The 26,494-nt window shown below is 49.8% G+C and overlaps 1 protein-coding gene across 1 annotated transcript in view; it reads left to right on the plus strand.

Moving 5' to 3' along the window:
• Positions 1-11,625, plus strand: part of gpx3 (glutathione peroxidase 3) — a 26,953-nt gene extending 15,328 nt beyond the window's left edge. Inside the window, exons 2-5 of the mRNA XM_052013825.1 lie at positions 444-600; positions 2,814-2,931; positions 3,885-3,984; positions 10,498-11,625. Coding sequence (XP_051869785.1) covers positions 444-600; positions 2,814-2,931; positions 3,885-3,984; positions 10,498-10,716 — 594 coding nt within the window. The 3' untranslated portion in view covers positions 10,717-11,625. The remainder of the gene's footprint in view (positions 1-443; positions 601-2,813; positions 2,932-3,884; positions 3,985-10,497) is intronic.
• The last annotated feature ends 14,869 nt before the right edge of the window (positions 11,626-26,494 follow it).

Genomic DNA, 26,494 nt, shown 5'->3' on the forward strand with positions numbered 1-26,494 from the left:
CTCGTGGAGATTACCTGGGTTATCACATACTGTTTATAGGGAGCTTGCTATAACACCCCACTACTGGTAATACAACACCGATTCCACCACAAAGAGCAGGGACATTCTCAAGAAATGAACACGTTCATTTGCTAGCCACGGAGTCCGAGAGATCCGTCTGCCGTGTAAGGCAGTCACACCCAATGTGCGGTTTCCATAGTGACTGAGCCCAGAACGTGAGCTGTTACAAGGAGCATTAGGATGACGTGGTCCCCATCTTGCATCCAATAAGAGGGGGAACGTACGAAGCAGGACAGCCACTCTGTGCATAGCAAGCTCCCAAAACCAACGATAAGGACACAGATAATCTTTGTTTGTGTTAAATAAGGGGGGAGGTACCAATTGCTGAGAGAGCAGCAAACATGTGAGTAACCACCGTCCTTATGTTTTTCTTGTTCCTGTAGACATCTTACTGTAACTTCTCAGTCCCTGGCAGCATCTATGACTACCAGGCGATAGCCCTAAATGGGAGCAGGATCATCCCCTTAAGCGAATACGCTGGGAAAACCGTGCTGATCGTCAACGTGGCAACGTTCTGAGGACTGACACAACAGTACGTTGGTAAGGAACAGCTCGCTGCTGAAGTCACTGTGTTATTTTGTGTTATTACATAGATATAATAAAGAACTACAGTTCTCAGTAGGCAATGCAAGGGGTCACATGGAGGAACAGGAGGTGGCTGTAAAAAGAGAGGGAAAGCAAACCAGTCTGGTGTTGGTTAATAAAATGTTCAGATGTTAAACCCACACGAAGTTTGTCTCTTGATGAAGAACAAACATAAACAGTCACCTGATCAAAGTGTATAACATTTATGAGAAGCATAGATAGAGTCTTTTTTCCCAGAGTGGAAATGTGAAATACCAGAGTGCATAGGTTTAAGGTGAGAGGAGCAAAGTTTTGTACCACAGAGTGGCGGGTGCCTGGAACGGGCTGCCAGGGGTGGTGGTGGAGGCAGATACAATAGCAACACTAAACAGGGACGTGAACGGGCAGGGGATTGAGGGATACAGACCACGTGGAGGCAGAGGTGCAGTTTAAATTGGCATCGTGGCCAGCACAGATATGGTGGGCCGAAGGGCCTGTTCCTGTGCTGTACTGTTCTATGTTCTAACTCGCAACTCCAAAGCATGCCCCTCCCTCCCCTCCTTGCTAACACCATCAGACTTGCTCTTCCTCAGTGACAGTCCCCTCTTCCACTCTACTTGGTATTGGTGTTGGTTTATTATTGTCACTTGTACTGAGGTACCGTGAAAAACTTGTCTTGCATACCGATCGTACAGGTCAATTCATTACACAGTGCAGTTACATTGGGTTAGTACAGAGTGCATTGATGTAGTACAGGTAAAAACAATAACAGTACAGAGTAAAGTGTCACAGCTACAGAGAAAGTGCAGTGCAATAAGGTGCAAGGTCACAACAAGGTAGATCGTGAGGTCAGAGTCCATCTCATCGTATAAGGGAACCATTCAACAGTCTTATCACAGTGGGGTAGAAGCTGTCCTTAAGCCTGGTGGTACGTGCCCTCAGGCTCCTGTATCTTCTACCTGACGGAAGAGGAGAGAAGAGAGAATGACCCGGGTGGGTGGGGTCTCTGATTATGCTGCTACTTCACCAAGACAGTGAGAGGTAAAGACAGACCTTTGTCCTGTCCTTGACCTTTGTCCAACAGCTGGGCATCGGACATGGGTGTCAAGGCGCCTGGATCACAACTCCCAACGCTCCAGTGTTCCAGACTGAGTGCTGCACTGTCAAAGGCACCGTCTCTCACACGAGATCTTAAACCCATCTCTGCTTTGCTGAAGGATCATCGTCCTGAAGCGTGACCCTGCTTCTGTCACCACAGATGCTGCCTGTCCTGCCAAGTAATTCAGAATCAGGTTTATTATCACTGACATACGACGTGAAGTTTGTTGTTTTGTGGCAGCAGTACAGTGCAAAGATTCGTCCATGCCAATCAAGGTGCCCACCGAGCTAGACCCAGTTGCCTGCATTTGGCCCATATCCTTCTAAACCTTTTCTACCCATGTACCTGTCCAAATGTCTTTTAAATGTTGTAATTGTTCCTGCCTCAACCACTTCCTCTGGCAGCTCGTTCCATATACTCACCACCCTCTGTGTGAAGAAGTTGCCCCTCAGGTCCTCTTTAAATCTCCCCCCTCTCACCTTCAACCTATGCCCTCTAGTTTTTGACTCCCCAAGCCTGGGAAAAAGACTGTGTGCATTCACCCTGTCTATGCCCCTCATGATTTTGCACACCTCTATATGGTCACCCCTCAGTCTCCGACGTTCCAAGAAATAAAGTCCTAGCCTGCCCAACCTCTCTCTATAACTCAGGCCCTCAAGTCCTGGTAACTTTCTCGGAAATCTTCGCAGCACTCTTCCCAGCTTAATGACGTCTTTCCTAGAACAGAGAGACCAAAACTGAGCATAATACTCCAAGTGTGGTCTCACCAACATGTTGTACAACTGCAACATAATGCCCTAACTCCTATATTCAGTGCCCTGACCAAAGGCCAGCGTGCCAATCGCCTTCTTCACTATCCTGTCTACCTGTGATGCTGCTTTCAGTGAACTAAGTACCTGTACTCCTGGGTCCCCACACAACACTCCCTATACACTGTGTGTGAATTGGTAGTAGCATTTCCCTCCGTACAACAATAACCAGATACCAGAAGTGGTTCATTGGTTGCAGTCCGCTCTGGGCTGGATAGAAGTGGATGAAATCTCTCTTTGTGCTGATGTCCTCATGATCAGTGGGTTCAATCCTTTCACAGAAATGAATGCACTACACACACAACTGAAACCCTATGGCTTCACAATCCTCGCCTTCCCTGCCAATCAGTTTGGAAAACAGGAACCAGGAACCAATGAAGAGATATACCCCTTGTTAAAGTAAGTATGAGCCCCACCTCAGCCATTCGAGTGGTCGTGGTGTCCTTGGGAATTGGGGTGTAAGGAGGATAGAAAGTCCAGCAAGCAGAGGTGGTGGGGAGGAGGGGGGTGAGGGACAGGTTGTCCATTCCTGGACAGCAGGGCACCCTGTAACAAGATATGACACTGGGGATATCCTACACCATGTCTATCACAGCCAGAGGCAAGGCAACACAAGGCATCCCATCGAGACCCCTCCACAGCCCACAGACACTCTCCCCCATCACTGACTCTCCCCACCCACTGAATCCCCTCCCACAGCCCACAGACACTCTCCCCCATCACCCACTCCTCCCACCCACTGAATCCCTTCCCACAGCCCACGGACACTCTCCCCTATGAAAGGACCTCACCCAACCTTTGAAATTCCTGAGGGAGAGTTCGGATTAAATTCTCCTTCATTCCCAGAGGAAGTTGGATCAGTCGAGCTTCCCACTGTCTCTGGGCCGGGTTTAAGATTCCAGTCCTGGGACAGGTTTCCAAGACATCTCCTTCCTACAAACTGAGGCATCTGGAATATTGCATTCAATTCTGGTTGCCCCATTACAGGAAGGATGTGGAGGCTTTGGAGAGGAAAGGTTGAATCCTGACGGATCTATTGGAAAAGCCATCAGGTGGAATGACTCCTTGTGACACCGGGGACAAAACATGCGGCTCCCTGCACTCTGCATTAACCAGTGACTTGCCCTGCATTCCTGTCCACAAGATCCCCTGCATATGGAGGGTGGCTGGCGATGGTGCCTTGAAAGTCAAGCAGTCCACAAAGTCACTGGGAGGCATCCAGTCCTGTGGAAGGAAGTAGAGAGGTGTACTCTGTAGTGAGGTGGGACTGGAGTCCTATAGGACAACGCAACAGTTGCAAGGGCCAGGGTGCTTCATTACTTCTCGACAATAACCTTGCTATTTGGTCACAGGTATGTCCGCCCCGGGGGAGGTTACGTACCAAACTTCCAGCTGTTCCAGAAGGGCGACGTGAATGGTGATAACGAACAGGCCCTATTCACCTATCTGAAGGTGAGTGTGACGGCCTACAGGCTGGCTGTGGGTTGGGAACTGCCCTGTCACTTTGGTTAGGCTGCATCTGGAGCCTTGCATTCAATTCTGGTCGCCCCCATTTCAGGAAAGATGTGCAGGCTTTGGAGAGGGTGCAGAAGAGGTTCACCAGGATGCTGCCTGGATTTGAGGGCAGGTGCTATAAGGAGAGGTTGGACAAACTTGGGTTGTTCTCTCTGGAGCGGCGGAGGCTGATGGGAGACCTGAAGGAAGTTTATAAGAATATGAGGGGCATAGATAGGGTAGACAGCCAGTATCTTTTTCCCAGGGTCAAAATACTAGAGGGCATGCATTTAAGGTGGTGGGGGGGGGGGGGGGGGGGTGGGGGGTGGGGATGTTCAAAGGAGATGTGCAGGGCAGGTTTTTTTTACATAGTGGTGGATGTACGAAATGTACTGCCAGGGGTGAGGGTGGAGGCAGATACGATAGAGGCGTTTAAGAGGCTCTTAGGTAGGCACGTGAATGTGCAGAGAATGAGGGATATGGACCTTGTGTAGGCAGAAGGGATGAGTTTAGTTTGGCATTTAATTACTAGTTTAATTAGTTTGGCACAACACTGTGGGCCGAAGGGCCTGTTCCCGTGCTGTACTGTTCTGTGTTCTATGTTCACGGGGAGGCAGGGGAGCACCACACTGCACAGGAATGTCCTCCCGAGGGTAACCCCACACTGTGGGACTGGTAATGTCCAGGGACCGATGCTCTGGCATGGTTCCAGGTTCTGTGATGCCTCCGTACCCAGGTCTCTTTGTCTGAGGGAGGACGTTCTTTCCTCGGACGGCTGCCATGAAGGTCCACTGTTCTGACTCCTGGGATGGCAGGATTGGCCAATGAGGGAGAGATTGTGTCAACTGGACATATAATCACTGGACCACAAACAATCCCCTGGAGGAACTCAGCGAGTCAGGCAGCATCTGTGGAGGGAAATGGACAGTCAACGTTTCAGGTCGAGACCCTTCATCTGGACTGGTGCCGGGGTTCTACCTGAAAGGTTGGCAATTTCTTTTCCCTGCCCCCAGATGCTCTTGACCTTCCTCCAGCAGATTGTTTGTTGCTCCAGATTCAGTGGGGTTTCAGAAGAATGAGAGGGGATCTCAAAGAAACCTTTAAAAGTTCTGACAGGGTAAATGGGATTAGTGTGGGTTGGGAGAAAGGGCAGTGTGGAAACCACAGGTTCTAGGATTGGACAGACTAGATGCAGGGGTCAATGGGTTGATGTTCGCGTTGACTGGAATCCAAGACCAGGGCACAGCATCAGGATAAGAGGGATATTACGTCCCACCAGTTTGAGAGCACATACCACCAGACTCAAGGACATTGATGCAATCATAAGGAAAGCACGCCAGCCTCTTTACTTTCTTAGAAGTTTAAGGAGGTTCAGCTTGTCACCGAACACTATAACAAATTTCTACAGATTTAGTCCTGATATTATCCTGACTGGTTGCATCGTGGTCTAGTACGGCAATTCAACTGCATATAAGAAGCTGCAGAGAGTGGCGGACTCAGCCCAATACATCACGGACACCTCCTTCCCCACCACTGGAAGAGCTGCCTCAGGAAGGCAACATCCATCATCAAAGATCCCCACCATCCGGGTCATGCCCTCTTCTCACAGCTCCCATCGGGCAGGAGGTACAGAAGCCTGAAGTCCCACACCACCAAGTTCAGGAACAGTTACTTCCCTTCAACCATTCGGTCCTTGAACCAACCGGCACAACCCTGATCACTACTTCAGTGTGGCAATGTAATGACCACTTTGATCACTTTGCACTGCAATAGTTTTTGATTTTTTGTTCCAATTGTGTTCTTGTAAAAAAAATTGTGTATAATTTATGTTTAATTTGTTCTTCTTGTGAATGTTGTGTATCTGATGCTCTGTGCCTGTGATGCTGCTGCAAGTAAGTTTTTCATTGCACCTGTGCACACACGGACTTGACAATAAACCCGACTTTGACTTTGAAGGACAGCTTCTACCCTGCTGTTATCAGACTCTTGAATGGACCTGTCATAGGCTAAAAGGTGAACTCTTGATCTCCCGATCTACCTCGTCATGGCCGACTTTGACTTTGAAGGACAGCTTCTACCCTGCTGTTATCAGACTCTTGAATGGACCTGTCATAGGCTAAAAGGTGAACTCTTGATCTCCCGATCTACCTCGTCATGGCCCTTGCACTTTATTGTCTGCCTGCACTGCACTTTCTCTGTAACTGTAACACTCTATTCTGCATTCTGTTTTCCTTTCTACTACCTTGATGTAATTATGTATGGAATCATCTGTCTGGATGGCTCACAAAACAAAGTTTTTCACTGTATCTCGGTACATGTGACAATAATAAACCAATGACCAAGATTAGGAGAAACTCCTTGAAGGGTGGTGGACCTGTGGAGTTCATTACCACAGACAGCAGTCGAGGTCAAATCACCAAATATATTCAAGAAGTAGATTTGCTTCTCAACTTGGGGGTCCTTGTACAGGATACCCTAAAAGTTAACCTCCTGGTTGAGTCGGTGGTGAAGAAGGCGAATACAATGCTGGCATTCATTTCTAGAGGAATAGAATACAAGAGCAGGGATGTGATGTAGAGGCTCTATAAGGCATTGGTAAGACCTCACTTGGAGTACTGTGGGCAGTTTTGGGCTCCTTATTTAAGAAAGGATGTGCTGACGTTGGAGAGGGTTCAGAGAAGATTCACTAGAACGATTCCAGGAATGAGAGGGTTAACATATGAGGAAGGTTTGATGGATCTTGGGCTGTACTCCTTGGAGTTCAGGAGAATGAGGGGGGGACCTCATAGAAGCATTTTGAATGTTAAAAGGTCTGGACAGAGTAGATGTGGCAAAGTTGTTTCCCATGGTAGGGGAGTCTAGTACAAGAGGGCACGACTTCAGGATTGAAGGGCGCCCATGCAGAACAGAGATGCGGAGAAATTTCTTTCGCCAGAGAGTGGTGAATCTGCGGAATTTGTTGCCACGGGCGGCTGTGGAGGCAAAGTCATTGGGTGTATTTAAGGCAGAGATTGATAGGTATCTGAGTAGCCAGGGCATCAAAGGTTATGGTGAGAAGGCGGGGGAGTGGGGCTAAATGGGAGAATGGATCAGATGATAGAATGGCGGAGCAGACTCGATGGGCCGAATGGCCAACTTCTGCTCCTTTCCCTTCTGGTCTTATGGTCAATTGCAAGGAATATGGGGGCAAGGGGCATCAGGAGTATCAAAAAGGATGATGAGTCATTGAATGGTGGCAGGTTAATAGGCTGAATGGCCTATACCGGCAACTAGTTTCTGTGTCTGGATGTGTGTGGCAGGTCGGGCAGCCTGCTGGTGGTGGTGTTCCCCTGCATCTGCTGCCCTTGCCCTTGGTGGTAGAGGTCACGTATTTGGGAGGTGCTGTTGGAGCAGCCTGAGTGAGTAACTGCAGTGCGTTGTGTAGGTGGTGCTCACCGCGGTCACTGTGCACCGGCGGTGGAGGGAGGATTGGGTACCGGTGTACCCACCTTAGTGCAACTGGGTAGAACTGCTACCTCACGGCTCCAGAGACCCGGGTTCGATCCTGACCTCCGGTACTGCCTGTGTGTGGAGTTTGCACGTTCTCCCCGTGTCCGCGTGGGTTTCCCCCGGGTGCTCCGGTTTCCTCCCACATCCCAAAGATGTCAGTAGATAAATTGGCTGCAGTAAATTGTCCCCAGTGTGTGGGTGGGCAGGAGAATCTTTGGGGGGGGGGGGGGTTGTAGGAGAATAAAATGGGAGCAGTGTACTCAATGGGTTGAAGAGTCTGTTCTGATGTATGACTATATAGCAGGCTACCCTTGAAGGTGTTGTGTTAGTGGGGCTGCACTGATGGTGTTAACTGAGCAGGAGTAAAGGAAGAGGAGGGACGTGTCCCAAACTGAGATAGAACATAGAACAGTGCAGCACAGAACAGGCCCTTCGGCCCACAATGCTGTGTCGACATAGCTAATCCCTCCTACCTACAGAATGCCCATATCCCTCTATTTTCCTCTCATTCATGTGCCCATCCAAGCCCCTCTTAAAAGCCCCCAGAGAATTTGCCTCCACCACCCTATCAGGCAACGTATTCCAGGCGTCCACCACCCTCTCAGTAAAAACATACCCCTCACGTCTGTTCTGAACCTGCCCCCTCTCACCTTAAATGCATGCCCTCTGGTATTGGATTGCTCAGTAATGGGAAAAAGGTATTGCTTGTCCACCCTATCTATGCCCCTCATAATTTTATACACTTCAAACATATCGCCCCCTCAGCATCTGCCGCTCCAGAGCAAAGAGCCCATGTTTGTCCAGCCTCTCCTCTAATGCCCTGTAATCCAGGCAGCATCCTAGTAAACCTCCTCTGCACCCTATCTAAAGCCTCAACATCCTTCCTGTAGTGAGGTGACCAGAATTGCACACGATACTCTAAATGCGGCCTAACTAGAGTTCTATAGAGATGCATCATAACCTCTTGACTCCTGTACTCAATACCCCGATTAATAAATGCAAGCATTCCATAAGCCTTCTTAACCACCCTATCTACCTGTGTAGCCGCTTTCAATGAGTCATGGACTTGCACCCTAAGGTCTCTCTGCTCTTCAACACTGTTAAGGGTCTTGCCCTTTAGAGTGTAGTGCCTCTTGACATTAGACACATAACCTGGAAGATCCTTGGGAAGAAAGTACTTTCTCATTCTAGGACTTTACTCTGTTTAGTTAGAAGCCATTGTAGCACAAAGTATTCTTTCTTATTCAAAGATATCGAACTTGGTGTTCACCAATGTTTGAATTAACTTCCATTGACTAAATTCAACTGTTGTATAAATGGCTGTAAACTATGTCAAGAGGAATTCTGAAGCATTTGGAAAGATGGGATTCAGAAAATCGAATACTTTGTAATGCAATGGTTTCTAACTTAAGACAGTTAAGTCTTACCATGAGGTGAACATTTCCAAGTGCTTCAGAATTCTTCCTTGTGTAAAGAGAAGTAAAGTCATAGATTCATACAGCACGGAAACAGGCCCTTCAGCCCAACTGATCCCTGCAGACCAAGATGCCCAATCCAAGCTAGTCCCATTTGCCAGTGTTTGGCCCATAACCTTCTAAACATTTCCAATCCACGTACCTGTCCAACTGTTGTTTAAAAGTTGTTATTGTACCTGCCTCAACCACTTCCTCTGGCAGCTCGTTCCATGTACACACCACCCTTTGTGTAAGAAGTTGCCCCTCGTTCCTATCAAATCTCTCCCCTCTCACCTTAAACTCTAGTTCTTGATTTCCCCAACTCTGGGAAAAAGACTATTTACATTCACCCTATCTATGCCCCTCATGATTTTACACACCTCTATAAGGTCACCCCTCATTCTCCTGCGCTCCAAGGAATTAAGTCCAAGCCTGTCCAACGTCTCCCTGTAACTCAGTGCCTCAACTCCTGGCAGCATCCTGATTAAAAATTTTTCTGCACTGATTCCAATTTTTCCAAACATCTTTCCTGCAGCAAGGTGCCCAGAACTGAACACAGTACTCCAATTGCAGCCTCACCAGCGTCCTGTACAACCGCACCATGACCTCCCAACTTCTATATGCAATGATCTATACCCAATGCCCTGACTTATGAAGGCATGCGTGCCAAAAGCCACCTTCACCACCCTGTCTACCTGTGACTCCGCTTTTGAGGGAACCATGTCCTTGTACTCCAAGGTCCCTCTGTTCCACAAAAACTCCCCAAGGCCTGACCGTTCACTGTGAATGTCTGACCCTGATTTGTTTTCCCAAAATGCAGCACCTCATACTCCATTTGCCATTCTTTGGCCCACCCACTCAGCTGATCAAGATCCCCCTGTGACTTTTGATAACCACCTTCATTGTCCACTATACTACCTATTTAAGTGTCATCTGCAAACTTACTAACCATGCCCTGTACATTCTTATCCAAATACTCGGAAAGTAGTTTACAATCATTTGCTCATTAGTCATTGTCTTCCAGTGAAGCATTCCTGGCTGTGGGAGAGGACATAACTGGTATTGGAATTGGTTTATTATTGTCACTTGTACCGAGGCACAGTGAAAAACTTCTGCATACCGATCGTACAGATCAATTCATTACACATTGGAGTTACATTGAGTTTGTCCAGAGTGCATTGAGGTAGTACCGGTAAAAACAATAACAGCACAGAGTAAAGTGTCACAGCTACAGAGAAAGTGCAGAGCAATAAGCTGCAAGGTCACAACAAGGTAGATCGTGAGGTCAGAGTCCTTGGGCTCTGCGGTGTTCACCCTGAGTGCGCATCTGTGGAGGCAAAGCAAAGGTTGAGATTTTGGCTCGAGACTCAGCAACAGGTTCTGACGCAGGGAATTGACCCGAGCTGTCGACCTTCCCCTCTGCCTCCGCGGATGCTGCCCGACCCGCTGAGTTCCTCCAGCAGCTCGTTTCTTGCTCCAGATTCCAGTCTCGTGTCTCCTCCTGAATACCTTGTGTTGTTCTCCACAGCGCGCCTGTCCTCCGGTGGGTGAAAGTTTCGGAGACCCCGACATGCTGTTCTGGCAGCCCATCAAAATCTCCGACATCAAGTGGAACTTTGAGAAGTTTCTCGTTGGTCCGCATGGAAAACCTGTCCAACGCTGGTACCCCCGGATACCCATGTCCGTAGTCAAGAGGGACATCATCCAGTACATGCATAGCCTGCACCTCCAACAAAAGTCCGGCTAAACGCTGCTCAACACACTTTGCTCGTGTCATTGAACGATGGTTCGATTTAGCTCAGCGAGTTTTTCTCCCATTACTTCACCTCACCTCCCACCTTCTTCACCGCTCTCTCTCTCACTTCATCCCCACCACCCATCCCTCTCCCCCTCCCATCGCCCCACTTCTCTCTCTCGGTCCCCCTCCACTCCCCTCTCCTCACTACCTTCCACCCTTCATCAGTCTATATTTAATCCTGTCCTTCTTCCAACCTTAGGTCCCAATCTCCCCTCTCTCCCTCTTCGTTTCCCTTCCAACTCTCTACTATCCTGCTCTCCATTTCCCCGCCCATCTATCTGTCCTTTCCCTTCCAAGCTCCCCTTCCCCCTCCGTACTTCTTTCTCGTCGCCTCCATCCCTTCTGCACGATCATTCCACTTTAAGCCCCTTTCCTATCTACTGCACCTCCTCCTTCCCTCCCTCCCTCCTCCTCCTGCCCCTCACCCCCCCCCCCCCACAATGAACTGATGCACCCACCAACCGGGGAGTCTCCCGTCACCTTGGGAGAAGATTCCTCCCCCAAGTATCACACTCCCTCGGCTAAATCCAACCATCATCAGACACACGAGGAACGTATAGAGTTAGCTGCTTTCACTCTTTGTCTCCGAGCTCCCACGTAAGCCCCAGGGTGGGGAAGGGGTTGGAACTTGACGAGAAGACAACTGCAGGATGACGATCAGATCTACAAGCAGCCTCGGCGGCCAGTTCTGGTTTGAAACTGTGCCGAGTTCAGGTCCGGCTCTTGTGCATTCGGGCTGCCTGCTACTCAGCACGGGTCACTCTGTCTCTCCGTCTACTGCAGCTCCACCCCCACCTGTCGCAACCCAGAAAGCTCATCCAACAATATCCAACAATAAACCACCTTTTGCGAACCTGACCTGGAGAATTCTTTCTTGGAAGGTGCAGATTCCTCCTCAGAGTATGCACGCACGCCCGTTAGGTCCTGATGCAGCGTTTCGAACCTGCACTTGGTCACCCTGTTATAGGAAAGACGTCATTAAGCTGGAAAGATTTACTAGAATGTCGCCAGGGCTCAAGGGCCTGAGTTATAGGGGGAGGTTGGGCAGGCTAGGACTTTACTCCTTGGAGCGTAGGAGACTGAGGGGTGACCTTAGAGAGGTGTATAAAATCATGAGGAGCACAGATAGGGTGAACACACATAAGTCCATTTCCCAGGGTAGAGTATAAAACTAGAGGGAAAAGATTTAAAAGGGGACCTGAGGGGCAACTTCTCCATGCAGATGATGGTGGGTATATGGAACGAGCTGCCAGAGGAAGTGGTTGAGGCAGGTACGATAACATTGAAAAGGCACTTGGATAGTTACACGGACAGGAAAAGTTTAGGGGGATATGGGCCAAACCTGGACAAATGGGACTAGCTTAGGTGGGCACCTTGGTTGGCGGGGACCAGTCGGGACAAAGGCCCTGTTTCTGTGTTGTATGACTCTATGTAATAAAATGGCTCAACTGGAACTGGGAGCACCAGTGAGGCTAGGACCTACAACATGAACAGCAAGTCCAAAAATCCTTGAAGGTGGCAGTGCAGGTAGATATGATAAGATATCTTTATTAATCACATGTACATCGAAACACACAGTGAAATGCATCTTTTGTGTAGAGTGTTCTGGGGGCAGCCCGCAAGTGTCGCCACGCTTCCGGCGCCAACATAGCATGCCCACAACTTCCTAACCCGTACGTCTTTGGAACTGTGGTACTGTGGTTAAGAAAGCATATGGGATACATTAGTTGGAGTGTTGGACACAAGAGCAGGGAGGTTATGCTCCAAACTTATAAAACCTCAGTCAGACCTCAGCTGGAGTCCTGTGTACAGTTCTGGTCACCATACCGTAGGAGGTGCTGAAGGGGGTGCAGAGGAGGTTCACCAGGATATTGCCTGGGTCGGAGCGCTTCAATTATGAGGAGAGACCGCAGAGGCTGTGTCTGTTCTCCCTGGAACAGAGGGTGTTAAGGGGGCGACCTGTCTGAGGGATATAAAATTATGAAGGGTATAGACAGGGTCGACTGAAGGAAACTTCTCCTGTTATCAAAGGTGAATAGAATAGAGGACATGGGTTTATGGTAAAGGAGGAAGAGGTTTAGAGGGGATCAGAGGGGGACCTTCTTCACCCAGAGAGTGGTGAGTACCTGGAACACACTGCCTGAGAGAGTCACTGACAGCATTTAAGAAATGTCTAGACAAGCACTTGATTGTCCAAGCATGGAAGACTATGGCCCAAGTGCTGGGAGATGGGATTAAAATGGATGGGTGCCCATTGGTCACCACGGATGTAGGGGTCTGAATAGCCCGTTTCGATGTTGTATGATTCCATGGAAGCCCAACGTTTATAGTACAAAACAGACCAGACCTGACCTGACCTGAGCCAGACACTCAGATCCCGTTGAGCTGGGTCGGGGAGACACAAGAGGCTGCAGACACTGGAATCTGGAGCAACGCACAAAACGCTGGAGGAACTCGGCAGATCAGGCAGCATCTGTGGAGGGAAATGAACAGTCGACGTTTCAGGTCAAGACTCTTCACCCGGAGAGATAGCTGGCATAAAGAGGTGAGGGGGAGGGGAGGGGCAAGGGCTGGCAGGTGATGGGTGGATCCAGGTGAGGAGGGGGGATAAGCAGATGGAGGAGGGGAGGGTGGGAACAGCGACAGAGGCTGGGGGGTGATAGATGGAGGTGACAGAGGGCTGCAGACGGTGGGATCTGGTGGAGCCTGGAACCAAATAAGGGAGGTGGGGAGGGCAGATGGGAACAGTGGGGGGGGAGGGGACCCAGAGGGAGGGGTGTGTGGGTGACGGGCAGATAGCGTGGGGGGGGGGAAGGAACAGGGTGCTGGGGGCCGGGGAGGGTGTAGGAGGAACTGGGTAGATCGGGGGAGAGGAGAAAGGGACAGAGGGGCAGCAGGTGACCTGAAACTGGAGAGAGTGTGAAGGTGGGATGGCATTTGAAGAGAATGCAGAGAGAGCTGGGATGGTGAGAGGAAACTTTTCATAGAGCAAGGACACATACAGAAAGCAGACTGATGTCAGTACGTTGTATTTAGTACATAGAACGTACAGCAGAGGAACAGGCCCTTCAGCTCACCATGCTGTGCAAGACTAACTAAACTGGTTATTAAATGCCTATCTATTTCCTTCTGCCGACACAGTTACCATATCCCTCCATTCTCTGCACATCCATCTGCCTATCTAAGATCCTCTTAATCACGTCTATCGTATCTGCCTCCACCACCACCCCTGGCAACGCATTCCAGGCACCCGCCACTCCCTGTAAAAAATTTGCCCCGCACATCTCCTTTGAACTTACCCCCTCTCACCTTCAGTGCATGCCCTCTGGTATTAGACATTTCTACCCTGGGAAAAAGATACTGGCTGTCTATGCCTCTCATAATCTTATAAACCTATCAGGTCTCCCCTCAGCCTCCGCCGCTCCAGAGAAAACAGCCCAAGTTTGTCCAACCTCTCCGTATAGCACCTGCCTCTAATCCAGGCAGCGTCCTGGTGAACCTCCTCTGCCATTTTGGCAATCTCCATCTGCCATTTCTCCAGCCATATCTTCAACTGATCTCTATCCCGCTGTATCCTATGGCAGGCTTCTACACGATCCACACCACCACCAATCTTCGTATGGTCTGCGAACTTACTAACCCACCCATCTACGGGCTTCGTCCAGATCATTTATATACATCACAAGCAGCAGAGGTCCCAGTACGGATCCCTGCGGAACACCACTAGTCACGGACCTCCAGCCAGAATAAGTCCCATCCACTGCGACCCTGTCTTCTATGGGCAAGCCAATTCTGAATCCAAACTGCCAAGTCACCATGGATCCAATAATACACTGATGTTAGTCGGCTGACATTAGCCAGCTGACGTTAGCATGGATAATGTCAGGTACACTGATGTTAGCACGCCTGGTAGGCTGATGTCAATACTAGTGAAACACTGACAGTAGGTGTGATGAGGTTGGTGCGTGAGGTTAGTAGGCTGACGTTTTCAGTTTTATTCTTCAAAGCAGATTTATTCTGTGATTACAAGCATCACATTACTTCAATATTCACACAGTTTGCAACCAACAGCTTCAAATTACAACACGGTCAGCCTTATCCAGAACGCACTCGAGCCCCTGCGGCGCCCACCGGTCCCGGAAAGCCCCCAGTGTAAGATAGGGTTTCTTTATTAGTCACATGTACATCGAAACACACAGTGAAATACATCTTTTGCGTAGAGTGTTCTGGGGGCAGCCCGCAAGTGTCGCCAGGCTTCTGGCGCCAACATAGCATGCCCACAACTTCCTAACCCGTACGTCTTTGGAATGTGGGAGGAAACCAGAACACCCGGAGGAAACCCACGCAGACACGGGGAGAACATCCTTACAGACAGCGGCCGGAATTGAACCCAGGGCGCTGGCGCTGTAATAGCGTTACGCTAACCGCCACACTACCGTGCTCTGTACTGTGGATACAGCATGCTCCTTCTCCAGGGACACATGGGGCAAGGAGGCTGACATTGCTAACAACACACAACCTGCTGGGGGAGATCAGCGGGTCGAGCAGCATCTGTAGGGGGAAAGGAACTGTCCATGTCGAAACCCTGCATCAGGACTTATAGAGTGGAGAGGGGAGACGGCCGGTATAAAGAGAGGGGGAGTGGTGAGACAGGAGTCCGAGTTGACCGGTGAACTGGAGAGGTATGACGACGGGCAGGTAGTGCCGGGGAGGGGAGCGGGGGTGGAGTTGAGAGAGAGAGGCAGGTGGGTGATAGATGGAGGCAGAGAGAGAGAGAGAGAGAGAGAGAAATGAGAGGCCGATGGAGTGAGGTGGGCGGGAGGGGAGGGTGAAGGTGGAGACAGCCGCTGGAGGGAGAGAAGCAGGAACACAGAGGGCTCCCAGTGCTGGACTCTGATAAGTAAAGGAGGTGAGACTGGGAACCACTAGGGGAGAGGTGCACGGCAGATGGAGCCAGATTGGTGGGGGGTGGGAGGGAAAACCTGTGTGTGAAGTGGGTGCATGTAGCCAGGAGGGGGAAGGGGACAAAGGTGAGTGAAGGGGAACTGGGGGGAGGATGGGAAAGGGGACAGAAATGGAAGGACCGGAGGATGAGAAGGAGAGAGGAGGGGTGGGGGAGACACGGGGCTGACGTTGCACTGACATTAGTACGTTTCATTAGTACACTAACTTCATTACACTAACAGCTTCAAGTTCCTGGGCGTCAACATCTCAGAGGATCTATCCTGGGCCCAACACATTGATGCAATCACAAAGAAGGCACGCCAGTGGCTTTACTTCATTAGGAGTTTGAGGAGATTTGGTCTGTCACCAAAGACTCTTGCAAATTTCTACAGATGTACACTGGAGAGCATTCTGACTGGTTGCACCACCACCTGTTATGGATGCTCCAATACACAGGATCGCAAGAGGCTGCAGAGGGTTGTAGACTCAGCCAGCTCCATCACGGGCACAACCCTCCCCACCATCGACAAGAGGCGGTGCCTCAAGAAGGCAGCGTCCACCACTGAGGACCTTCACCATCAGGGACGTGCCCTCTTCTCGTTACTACCATCAGGGAGGAGGTACAGGAGCCTGAAGACCCACACTCAATGATTCAGGAACAGCTTCTTCCCCTCCGCCATCAGATTTCTGAACGGTCCGTCAACACTTCTTTGTTTGCACTATTTATTTAGTTTTGTATAGTAATTTTACGTCTTCGCACTGTACGGCAGCCGCAGAACAACAAATGTCACATCATTTCAGTCAGTGATAATAAACCTGATTCTGACATTGGTACACTGACATTAAGTACCTTTCATTAGTACACTGACGTTTGTACCCTGACATTAGTACACTGACGATAGTGTGGCTGATGTTGGCACATTGGTAGGCTGACATTAGCCCGACTGGTGTTAGCAAGATTGAGGTCAGTGCATGTAATGATGTCATCAGCCTTTGTAGTACTCATCCTTGCCATAGCAACAGAAATGAGAGCGGAGATGCACTAGCTGTGATCTTTGTCAGGAGCTCCAAGTAAAACAAGGAGCTAAGCTTCAGGAAGTTGGCTGGGAGACGTGAATTAAGTCCCTGCTGAGACATCAATGTTTACCTGTCTGCACCAGCCTGGCTGCCTGTGTGTGTTTACTGCTGGGTCTCAGAGTACTTCCTCCAGCCAAGATAAGGGTGAGGACACCACGGCCGAGAAAACTCACCAGCGCCTCTACTTCCTCAGGAGGCTAAAGAAATTTGGCATGTCCTCACCAATTTCTATCGATGTACCATAGAAAGCATCATATCTGGATGCATCACAGCTTAGTACGGCAACTGCTCTGCCCGTGACCGCAAGAAACTGCAGAGAGTTGTGGACATATCCCAGCGCATCACGGAAAGCAGCCTCCCCTCCATGGACTCTGTCTGCACTTCCCACTGTCTTAGTAATGCAGCCAACATAATCACAGACCCCACCCACCCACTTTTCTCCCCCCCCCCCCCCCCATCGTTAATGTCAGGATTCTTAGCAGTGTGGGTCTTTGTGGAGGGACAGAGGGATCTTAGGGTCCAAGTCCATAAATCCCTCAAAGTTGCCATGCAAGTTGATAGGGTGGTTAAGACGGCATATGGTTTGTTGGCCTTCATTGGTCGGGGTACTGAGTTCAAGAGCTGCGAGGTAATGTTGCAGCTCTATAGAACTCTGGTTAGACCACATTTGGAGTATTGTGTTCATTTCTGGTCACCTCATCAGAAGAAGGATGTGGAAGCTTTACCAGGAGATTTACCAGGATGCTGCCTGGATTAGAGAACATGTCTTATGAGGAAAGGTTGAGCGAGCTAGGGTTTTTCTCTTTGGAGTGACGCAGGATGAGAGGCGACTTGATAGAGGTGTATAAGATTATGAGAGGCATAGACAGAGTGGACAGCCAGCAACCTTTTCCCCAGGGCGGTAATGGCTAATACCAGAGGACATCCATTTAAGGTCAGAGGAGGAAAGTTTAGGGGAGATGTCAGAGGTAGGTTTTTCACACAGGGAGTGGTGGGTGCCTGGAAAGCACTGCCGGGGATGGGGGTAGAGGCTGATACAATAGGGACATTGAAGAGACTCTTAGAAAGGCACATGGATGTAAGAAAAATGGAGGGTTATGGGCTGTGTAGGAGGGAAGGGTTAGATTGATCATGGAATAGGTCGGACCAACATCGTGGGCTGAAGGTCCTGTACTGTACTGTGCTGTACTGTTCTATCCCAATGATGTTGGGGTTAGTCGGTTAATTGGCCGCTGTAAATTGCCCCTAGTGTGTGGGTGAGGGGGTAGAATTTGGGGGGAGTGGATGGGAATGTGGGGAGGATAAAATAAGATCAGCGTCAATGGGTGGTTGACGGTTTGTGTAGACTCAGTGGGAAAAATGGTCTGTTTCTGTGCTGTACATGGCTACGTTCTATGTTCTGCCCTGTATCTCTTGATGACACGCACATGATGTCAGGCAATGGTATTGTGGGAGGCAGTAAAGTAACAAACCTCCAATTCATAGGATCACAAGAGGCTGCAGAGGGTTGTAAACTCAGCCAGCTCCATCACGGGCACAGCCTACCCCACTATCGAGGACATCTTCAAGAGGCGGTGCCTCAAGAAGGCGGCATCTGTCAAAAAAAAGACCCTCACCATCCAGGACATGCCCTCTTCTCGTTACTACCATCGAGGAGGAGGTACAGGAGCTTGAAGACCCACACTCAATGATTCAGGAACAGCTTCTTCCCCTCTGCCATCAGATTTCTGAACGGTCCATGAACCCATGAACTCATTATTCCTTTTGTTTTTGCACTATTTATTTTGTAATTTATAGTAATTTAATGTCTCTGCACTGTACTGCTGCCGTAAAACAATTTTCATGTCATCTAGGTCAGTGATGCTCTGTGCCCGTGATGCTGCTGCAAGTAAGCTTTTCATTGCACCTGTGCACACATGGACTTGTGTAGATGACAATAAACTCGACTTTGATAATAAATCTGATTCTGATTCTGATTCTCATTCTACCCGCGGTGGACGATGGGTTTTAATTCAGGGAACAACATCTGAAGCAAACAGGTTAATGGAAGTAAACAGGTTAATGGAAGTAAGGACTATGAACTATCGATCGCTGCAGAAATCCAACTGGTTCATCACTGAGCCTGGACCCTCAGAAAGTTTACAGCACAGGAGGAGGCCACTCAGTCCCAGTGTCTGTACTCACTCGGTCTGATCTCTCCTTCCAGCACTGGGTCTGTGGCCAAACCCTCCTCACCTCAATTCACCTGGCACCCACCTACACTAGGGGTAACTTACAGTGTAATTTTCCCCCAGTGTGTGGGTGAGGGATAGGATCTGGGGGGGTTGGGGGGGAGTTAATGGTAATGTGAGGAGAATAGAAAATGGGATTAGTGTAGGATTAGTGTAAATGGGTGGTGATGGTTGGCACGGACCCCTGTTTCTGTGCTATGACACCCTGGAATGCTGCGTACTATTATGGTCTCCCTACTTTAAGGGGGATGTTCTTGGAGACAGCAGAGAGGAGGTCCACCAGACTGATTCCCGGGACGTAGAGAAGTTGAGCAAGCTGGGTCCATGCTCGTTGGACTATGAGAGGTGACCTTATTGAGATACATAAAATTCTGAGGGGGGTGATAAATTGGGTGTTTCCCCTAGAGAGGATATCGAGAACTAGGGGGCAAGGTCACTCATTCCAGGTGGAGGTGCAGAGAAATTTCTTCTCTGAGTCAAGAGGCTTTGTAGTTCTTCTCCTCAGAGAGTTTAGTGTGTGTGGGGGGAAACCCATTGATATATAGTCAAGGTGGGGATGCACAGAGACACAAATAATTCTACAGATGCTGGAATCTGGAGCAATACACAAAAAGTGCTGGAGGAACTCAGCAGGTCGGGCAGCATCCACTGAGGGAAATGAACCGTCGACGTTTTGAGCCGAGACCCTTCATCAGGACTGGAAAGGAAGGGGGCAGAAGCCAGAGTAAGAGGGTGGGGGGAGGGGGAGGAGCACACACAGGCAGGGGACAGGTGTCCAGGTGAGAGGGGGAAGGTGGGTGGGGGAGGGGGGGGGAAGATGTAATAAGCTGAGAGGTGAGGGGTAGAAGAGGCCGAGGGCTGAAGAAGAAGGAATCCGGTAGGAGAGGGCAGTGGGCCATGGAATAAAGGATGGGGGAGGGGAGGAGAGGAGATGGGCAGGACATCAAGGTGGGGGAAGGGAGCCACAGGAATAAGGGAAGAGTGGGGGGGCGGAAGGGGTGGGGAGGGAGAAAAAGAAGGGGCGGGGTCACCGGGAGTTGGAGAAATCGATGTTGAAACCATCAGGTTGGAGACTCCCCAGGCTGAATATCAGGTGTTGTCCCTCCAACCTGCGCCTGGCCTCAGTGTGGCAGTAGAGGAGGCCGTGGATAGACATGCCAGTGTGGGAGTGGGATGTGGGATTGAAGTGGGTGGCCACCGGGAGACCCTGGCTGTTGCGGCAGATGGAGCGAAGCTGCGGATGGACAGATTTTTGGTCAAAGGGGAGGCAAGGGGTAAGGAAGGAGAGTGGGCATGCAGAGCCAAGGCCACATCAGCCATGGTCTTGTTGACTGTTAGTAGATATCTAAAGGGCCCAATGGCCTACCCTTGCTCCTACTTCTTTGCAACAATGCTGGTCACACCCTAGTGGAGTTTTATGGACACCTCTGCCCTCTGGTTGGATGCCAACTCCTCGGTAGGGTGTGGAGGAAGCTCTCAAGGCCATTTCTGGGGTTGAGGGACACGTGGGGATGGTGAAGAAGCTTGCTCTGCTCTCCTTGATGCAGAAAAGCTCGTCAGCACAGTGGCACAGCAGGTAGAGTTGCTGCCTCACAGCTCCAGAGACCCAGGTCGATCCCGACCTCCGCTGCTGTCTGTGTGGAGTTTGCACGTTCTCCCTGTGACCGCATGAGTTTCCCCCTGGGTGCTCTGGTTTGCTCCCACATCCCAAAGATGTGCGGGTTGGTAGAGTCATCGTTATGAAGCACAGAATCAGGCCCTTCGGCCCAACGTGTCCTCACCAACCGAGATACCTATCCAATTTTGTCTGCGTTTGGCCCACATCTCTCGAAACCTTTCCTATCCACAAAACTTCAAATGTCTTTTAAACATTGCCATTGTACCTGCCTCAACCACTTCCTCTGGCAGCTCGTTCCATACACCCACCACCCTGTGTAAAAAAAAACTTGCCCCTCAGGTCCTCTTTAAATCTTTCCCCTCTCACCTTAAACCTATGACCTTTGGTTTTAGGCTCCCTACCCTGGGGAAAAGACTGTGGCTGTCTACACTATCTGTGCCCCTCATGATTTTATAAACTCTCTCAGTTCTAAGGAAGCATCACAGACTCAAATATTAGATTAATTGACCACTGTAAATCAGCCTGAGTGTGTGGGTGAGGGGTAAAATCTGGGGGGGGGGGGCTGATTGGAATGTGGGGAGAATAAAATGGGATCAATGTAAATGGGTGGTTAATGGTTGGCACGGACTCGATGGGCTGAAGGGCCTGCTTCTGTGCTGAATATGACCTCAGAAACATTTTGAATGTTGAAAGGACTGGACACAGTAGATGTGGCCAAGTTGTTTCCCTTGGTGGGTGAGTCCAGGACTAGAGGGCACGGTCTTAGAATTAGAGGGTACCCATTTAGAACAGAAATGAGGAGAAATTTCTTTAGCCAGAGGGTCGTGGATTTGTGGAATTCGTTGCCACGTACAGCTGTGGAGACCCGATCATTGGGGGTGTTTAAGGCAGAGATTGACAGGTATCTAATTAGTCAGGGTATCAAGGGATATGGGGAAAAGGCCGGGAATTGGGGCTAGATGGGAGAATAGTTCAGCTCATGGTGAGGTAGTGGAGCAGACTCGATGGGCCGAATGGCCTACTTCTGCTCCTTTGTCTTGTGATCTTGTGATTCTAAGGCTGACGTAAGGTTCAAAACCATAAGGGATCCCGATATCAGAGGTGCAGAAGGAACCAGATTCAGGAGAGTTGGCAAAGGAACCAGGGTTGCCTGGGGTCACAGGGTGGAAATGAAAGCAGCCTTCTTTCACAAAATAAACAGTGTCAAGTTGCCGTGATCTGGGACACCCTTCCCGAAAGAGCAGTGGGAACAGGTTCAACAGAAGCTTCCAGAGGAGAACGAGGTAAACACGTGAATGGGAGAGGTTGATCGGGGAGTGGGGAAGGAGTCCTTCAGTGAGGTTGTTAAAAGACAGGAAGAACCAATGGGTTGTTTCCCCACCATAGATCAGTCCAGTGAACAGGGCTCAGGATGGTTGGTGCTTTGATTTTAACCCCTCAGCCTCTTGGTTGGCAGACAGGAGACTAGAACAGGCCCAATCCATTTACCAGTCTGGTGTCATAGAACAGTACAGCACAGAACAGGCCCTTTGGCCCACAATGTTGTGCCAACATAGCTATTCCCTCCTACCTACAGGATGCCCATATCCCTCTATTTTCCTCTCATTCAGGTGCCCATCCAAGCCCCCAATGAATTTGCCTCCACTACCCTATCAGGCAACACATTCCAGGCATCCACCACTCTCTCAGTAAAAAACGTACCCCTCACGTCTTTTCTGAACCCCACCCCCTTTCACCTTAAACGCATGCCCTCTGGTATTGGATCGCTCAAGTCCTGCTGTTCATGTTCTCCATATCTTACCTGCATCAGGTGTGTCGTTGGGTCCTGTTCCAATGGATAGTTTGAGGTCACAGACCAAAGCCACCAGCATTGCTTTGGAGGAGCACTTCAACCGAGAGTCAAGGCGAGCCCGAATCTGGGTCAAACCTGCCCCACCAAAGATGGTGGGGAAGGTACGTTTGACTGTGCTGTGTTGTGGGAACTCAGAAATATCCTGGGGACCATCAGTGCTCCCTCTTCCCAATGATGCTGCCTCTCCCAGTCTCACGGTCTCCAACCCCACCCTCCGTCCCACCACAGACGATGCCCAGGTCTGAGGTTATTCCAGAGGTTTTTCCCTTGGGCCCCGGTGACTCGAGTATGCCAGCTCTGGACTGGAAACAACCCTGTATCGATAACCAAGTTCCGAATGTCTCACACACCAAAGGCCAGCAGTGGCACAGTGGGTAAAGCTGCTGCCTCTCAGTTCCAGGTTCAATCCTGACCTGCGGCGCTGTCTGCGTGTGTGGAGTGTGCACGTTCTCCCTGGAACCGCGTGGGTTTCCCCCCCCCCCCCGGGTGCTCCGGTTTCCTCTCACATCCCAACGACACATGGGTCGGTGGGTTAACTGACCACGGCGGATAGCCTCTGATGTGGGTAGGCGGCAGGAGAATCGGGGCAGTTGTAGAATAATACAGCAGAGAATCAGGCCCTTCGGCCCACTAAACCCCTGCTGACCATTGTGCACCCATCTACATTAATTCCATTCATCAGCACTTGGCCAGTAGCCTTCTATGTCTTGGAGATGCAAGTGCTCATCCAGATACTTCATAAACGATGTGACCACCTCCTCCAACCACCCTCTGGGTGGAAAAACACTCCCCCCTCAGATCCCTTCCAAACCTCTTACTCTAAACCTATGCAGTTTTAGACAGGTAGCTCTGCTGAGATGTGGCACTTGGGGAGGTCAAATAAAAGAAGAAAGTATACAGTTAATGGTAGGCTCCATAATAGCACTGAAGTACAGAGGGATCTTGGGGTCCAAGTCCAGAGTTCATTGAAAGTGGCTACGCAAATGGGTAAGGTGGTAAAGAAGGCGTACAGCACACTTGCCTTCATTGGTAGGGGCATTGAGTATAAGGGTAAGGAAGTCATGCTGCAGCTGTATAAACACTGTAGTCAGACTGCACTTGGAGTATTGTGTGCAGTTCTGGTCGCCCCATTACAGGGAGGATGTGGAGGGGGTGCAGAAGAGGTTCACCAGGATGCTGCATGGATTAGAGAGCATGAACTATAAGGAAGTGTTGGACAAACTTGGGTTGTTTTCTCTGGAGCATCGAACGCTGAGGGGAGACCTGATAGAGGTTTTTAAAATTATGAGAGGCATAGCTAGAGTAGACAGTCTTTTCCCCAGGGTAGAAACGTCAAACACCAGAGGACGTGCTTTTAAGGTTATAGAGGGGGGAAGTTTAAAGGCGACACGAGGGGCAAGTTTTTTTTATGCAGGGAGCGGTGGGTGCCTGGAATGGGTTACCAGGGGTAGTAGTGGAAGCGGGCAGTTTGGTGGAGTTTAAGAGGCTTTTAGATATGAAGGGAATGGAGGGATGTGGATGATACATAGGAGGACAGATAGTATAAATTGGCACCAAGATCAGCACAACATTGTGGGCCGAATGGCCTGTCCTGTGCTGGACTGTCCTACGTTGTACGTTTCTCACTATTCACCCACATCCTCTTCCATCGTGTGTGACAAGTTAACAGGCACGTGAGTGAGTGAGGTTACAGCAAAATAACTGGGGGAATTGGACTGATGGGAGCTGGCACAGGCCTCGAAGGGCTGAATGGCCTCCTTCCCAGTTGTAATGTGGGTACAATGCAAGCTGCCTCCTTATGACCCATCCACTTCCTCACCAATCCCAGGGAAACCAGGCTCAGCGAATGGCCTTATGCCACTGATAAGCACCAGTGAGGAATTCTGGACAGCCCTTCACGGACTTGGAGTCAGAATCTACCAGCAGTACCGGCCTTTTCCCGGTGCCTGGCTCCCAACTCACCCCTGGAGACAGGCAGTTAAACCCTGACACCAGCTGCAATGATCGGCTCCAGAAATTTTCAACAGCAAATGTCAACGAGGTGTGCTAAAGATTCGGAGAGTTTGAGATATATATAAGTGACTTGGGATGAAAATGTTGTCAGGATGTTTAGTAAGTTTGCAGATGACACAAAGATTGGTGGAATTGTGGACAGTGTAGAGAGCTGTCAAAGGATACAGCGGGATATAGATATGGGTGGAGAAATGGCAGATTTAATGCGGGCAAGTGTGAGGTGTTGCACTTTGGGAGGTCAAATGCAAGGGGAAAGTACAGAGTCAATGGCAGGATCCTGATGAGCATCGAGGTACAGAGGGATCTTGGGGTGCAAGTCCATAGCTCCCTGATAGTGGAAGTCATGTTGCAGCTGTATAAAACTTTGGTGAGGCCACATTTGGAGTATTGTGTGTAGTTCTGGTCACCCCATTACAGGAAGGATGCGGAGGCTTTGGAGAGGGTGCAGAAGAGGTTCACCGGGATGATGTGCCTGCCTTATTAGCTATAAAGGAAAGATTGGACAAACTTGGGTTGTTTTCTCTGGAGCAGCAGAGGCTGAGGGGAGATCTGATAGAGGTTTATAAAATTGTGAGGGGCATAGATAGGGTAGACAGTCAGTATCTTTCTCCTGGGGTAGAAATTTCAAATACCAGAGGACATAGCTTTATGGCGAGGGGGAGAAAGTTTAAATGAGATGTACAAGGTCGAAGAACCTCCATTGAACTGTTCTCTCTCCACAGATGCTGCCTAGACTTGCTGTATGTGTCCAGCATTTTCTGGTTTTAATTCAGGATTTCTTGGATCTGTAGGTTTGTCATTTGCTGGACTTTCTGCTGGTTCTTGGATAAACACAGAATAGTCATAGAGTCATACAGCACGGAAACAGGCCCTTCAGCCCAACTCGACCAAGTTGTCTACTTGAGCTAGGCCAATTTGCCTGCATTTGGCCCAGATCCCTCTCAACTTTTCCTATCCATGCACCTGTCTAAATGTCTTTTAAACTCTACCACTTCCTCTGGCAGCTCATTCCATATACCCACCACTCTCTGTGTGGAAAAAGTTGCCCCTCAGATTTGTTTTGAATCTTTCCCCTCTCACCTTAAACCTTTGTCTGCTAGTTTTAGACTCCCCTACACAGGGAAAACCTGTGACCATCCACCCCATCTATGCCCCTCATGATTTTATAAACCTCTACAAGGTCACCCCTCAGCTCCAGGGAAAAACAGTCCCAGCCTCTCCTTCTAACAAGCCCTCCAGTCCCGGTAACATCCTTGTGAATTGTTTCTGCACCCTCCCCAGCTTCATGACATCTTTCCTCTAGTTGGGTGACCAGAAATGCACATGATATTCCAAGTGTGGTCTCACCAACCTCTTGCACAGTTGAAAGATGACGTCCCAACTCCTGTACTCAAAACCCTGACCAATGAAGGCAAGCTTGCCAAACACCTTCTTCTCTACCTGTGTTGCTATTCTCAGGGAACTATGTACCTGTACCCCTAGGTCTCTTTGCTCTACAACACTTTCCAGGGCCCCGTCATTTACTCTGCAAGTCCTGCCCTAGTTTAACTTACCGAAATGCAACACCTCGCACTTGCCTGAGTTAAATGCTCTTTGCCGTTCTCTGGCCCACTTCCCAAGCTGTTCCACATCCCCTTGTAAACTTAGGTAACCCTCTTCACTGACCAACCAAGCCAATTTTGTATCCTGATGAAGGGTCTCGGCCCGAAACGTCGACTGTTTATTTCCCTCCATGGATGCTGCCAGACCCGCTGAGCTCCTCCAGCACTTTTTGTGCATTGCTTTGTATCCAATTGGCCAGCTCACCCTAAATCCCATGTGATCCAACCTTCCAGACCAACCTTGTCAAAGGCCTTGCTGAAGTCCATGTGGACCACATCTACTGCCCGGCAGTAGGAATGATGAAAGAGGCCCCCCGAATGAAAGGAGGAAGAGAATATTCCGGTACCTTCCCATAAGTAGAGCGCCCATTTGGCGAAGGAGTGCCTGAGG

The sequence above is a fragment of the Pristis pectinata genome, chromosome 4 (assembly GCF_009764475.1).
Source record: "Pristis pectinata isolate sPriPec2 chromosome 4, sPriPec2.1.pri, whole genome shotgun sequence".
NCBI classification, from domain to species: domain Eukaryota; kingdom Metazoa; phylum Chordata; class Chondrichthyes; order Rhinopristiformes; family Pristidae; genus Pristis; species Pristis pectinata.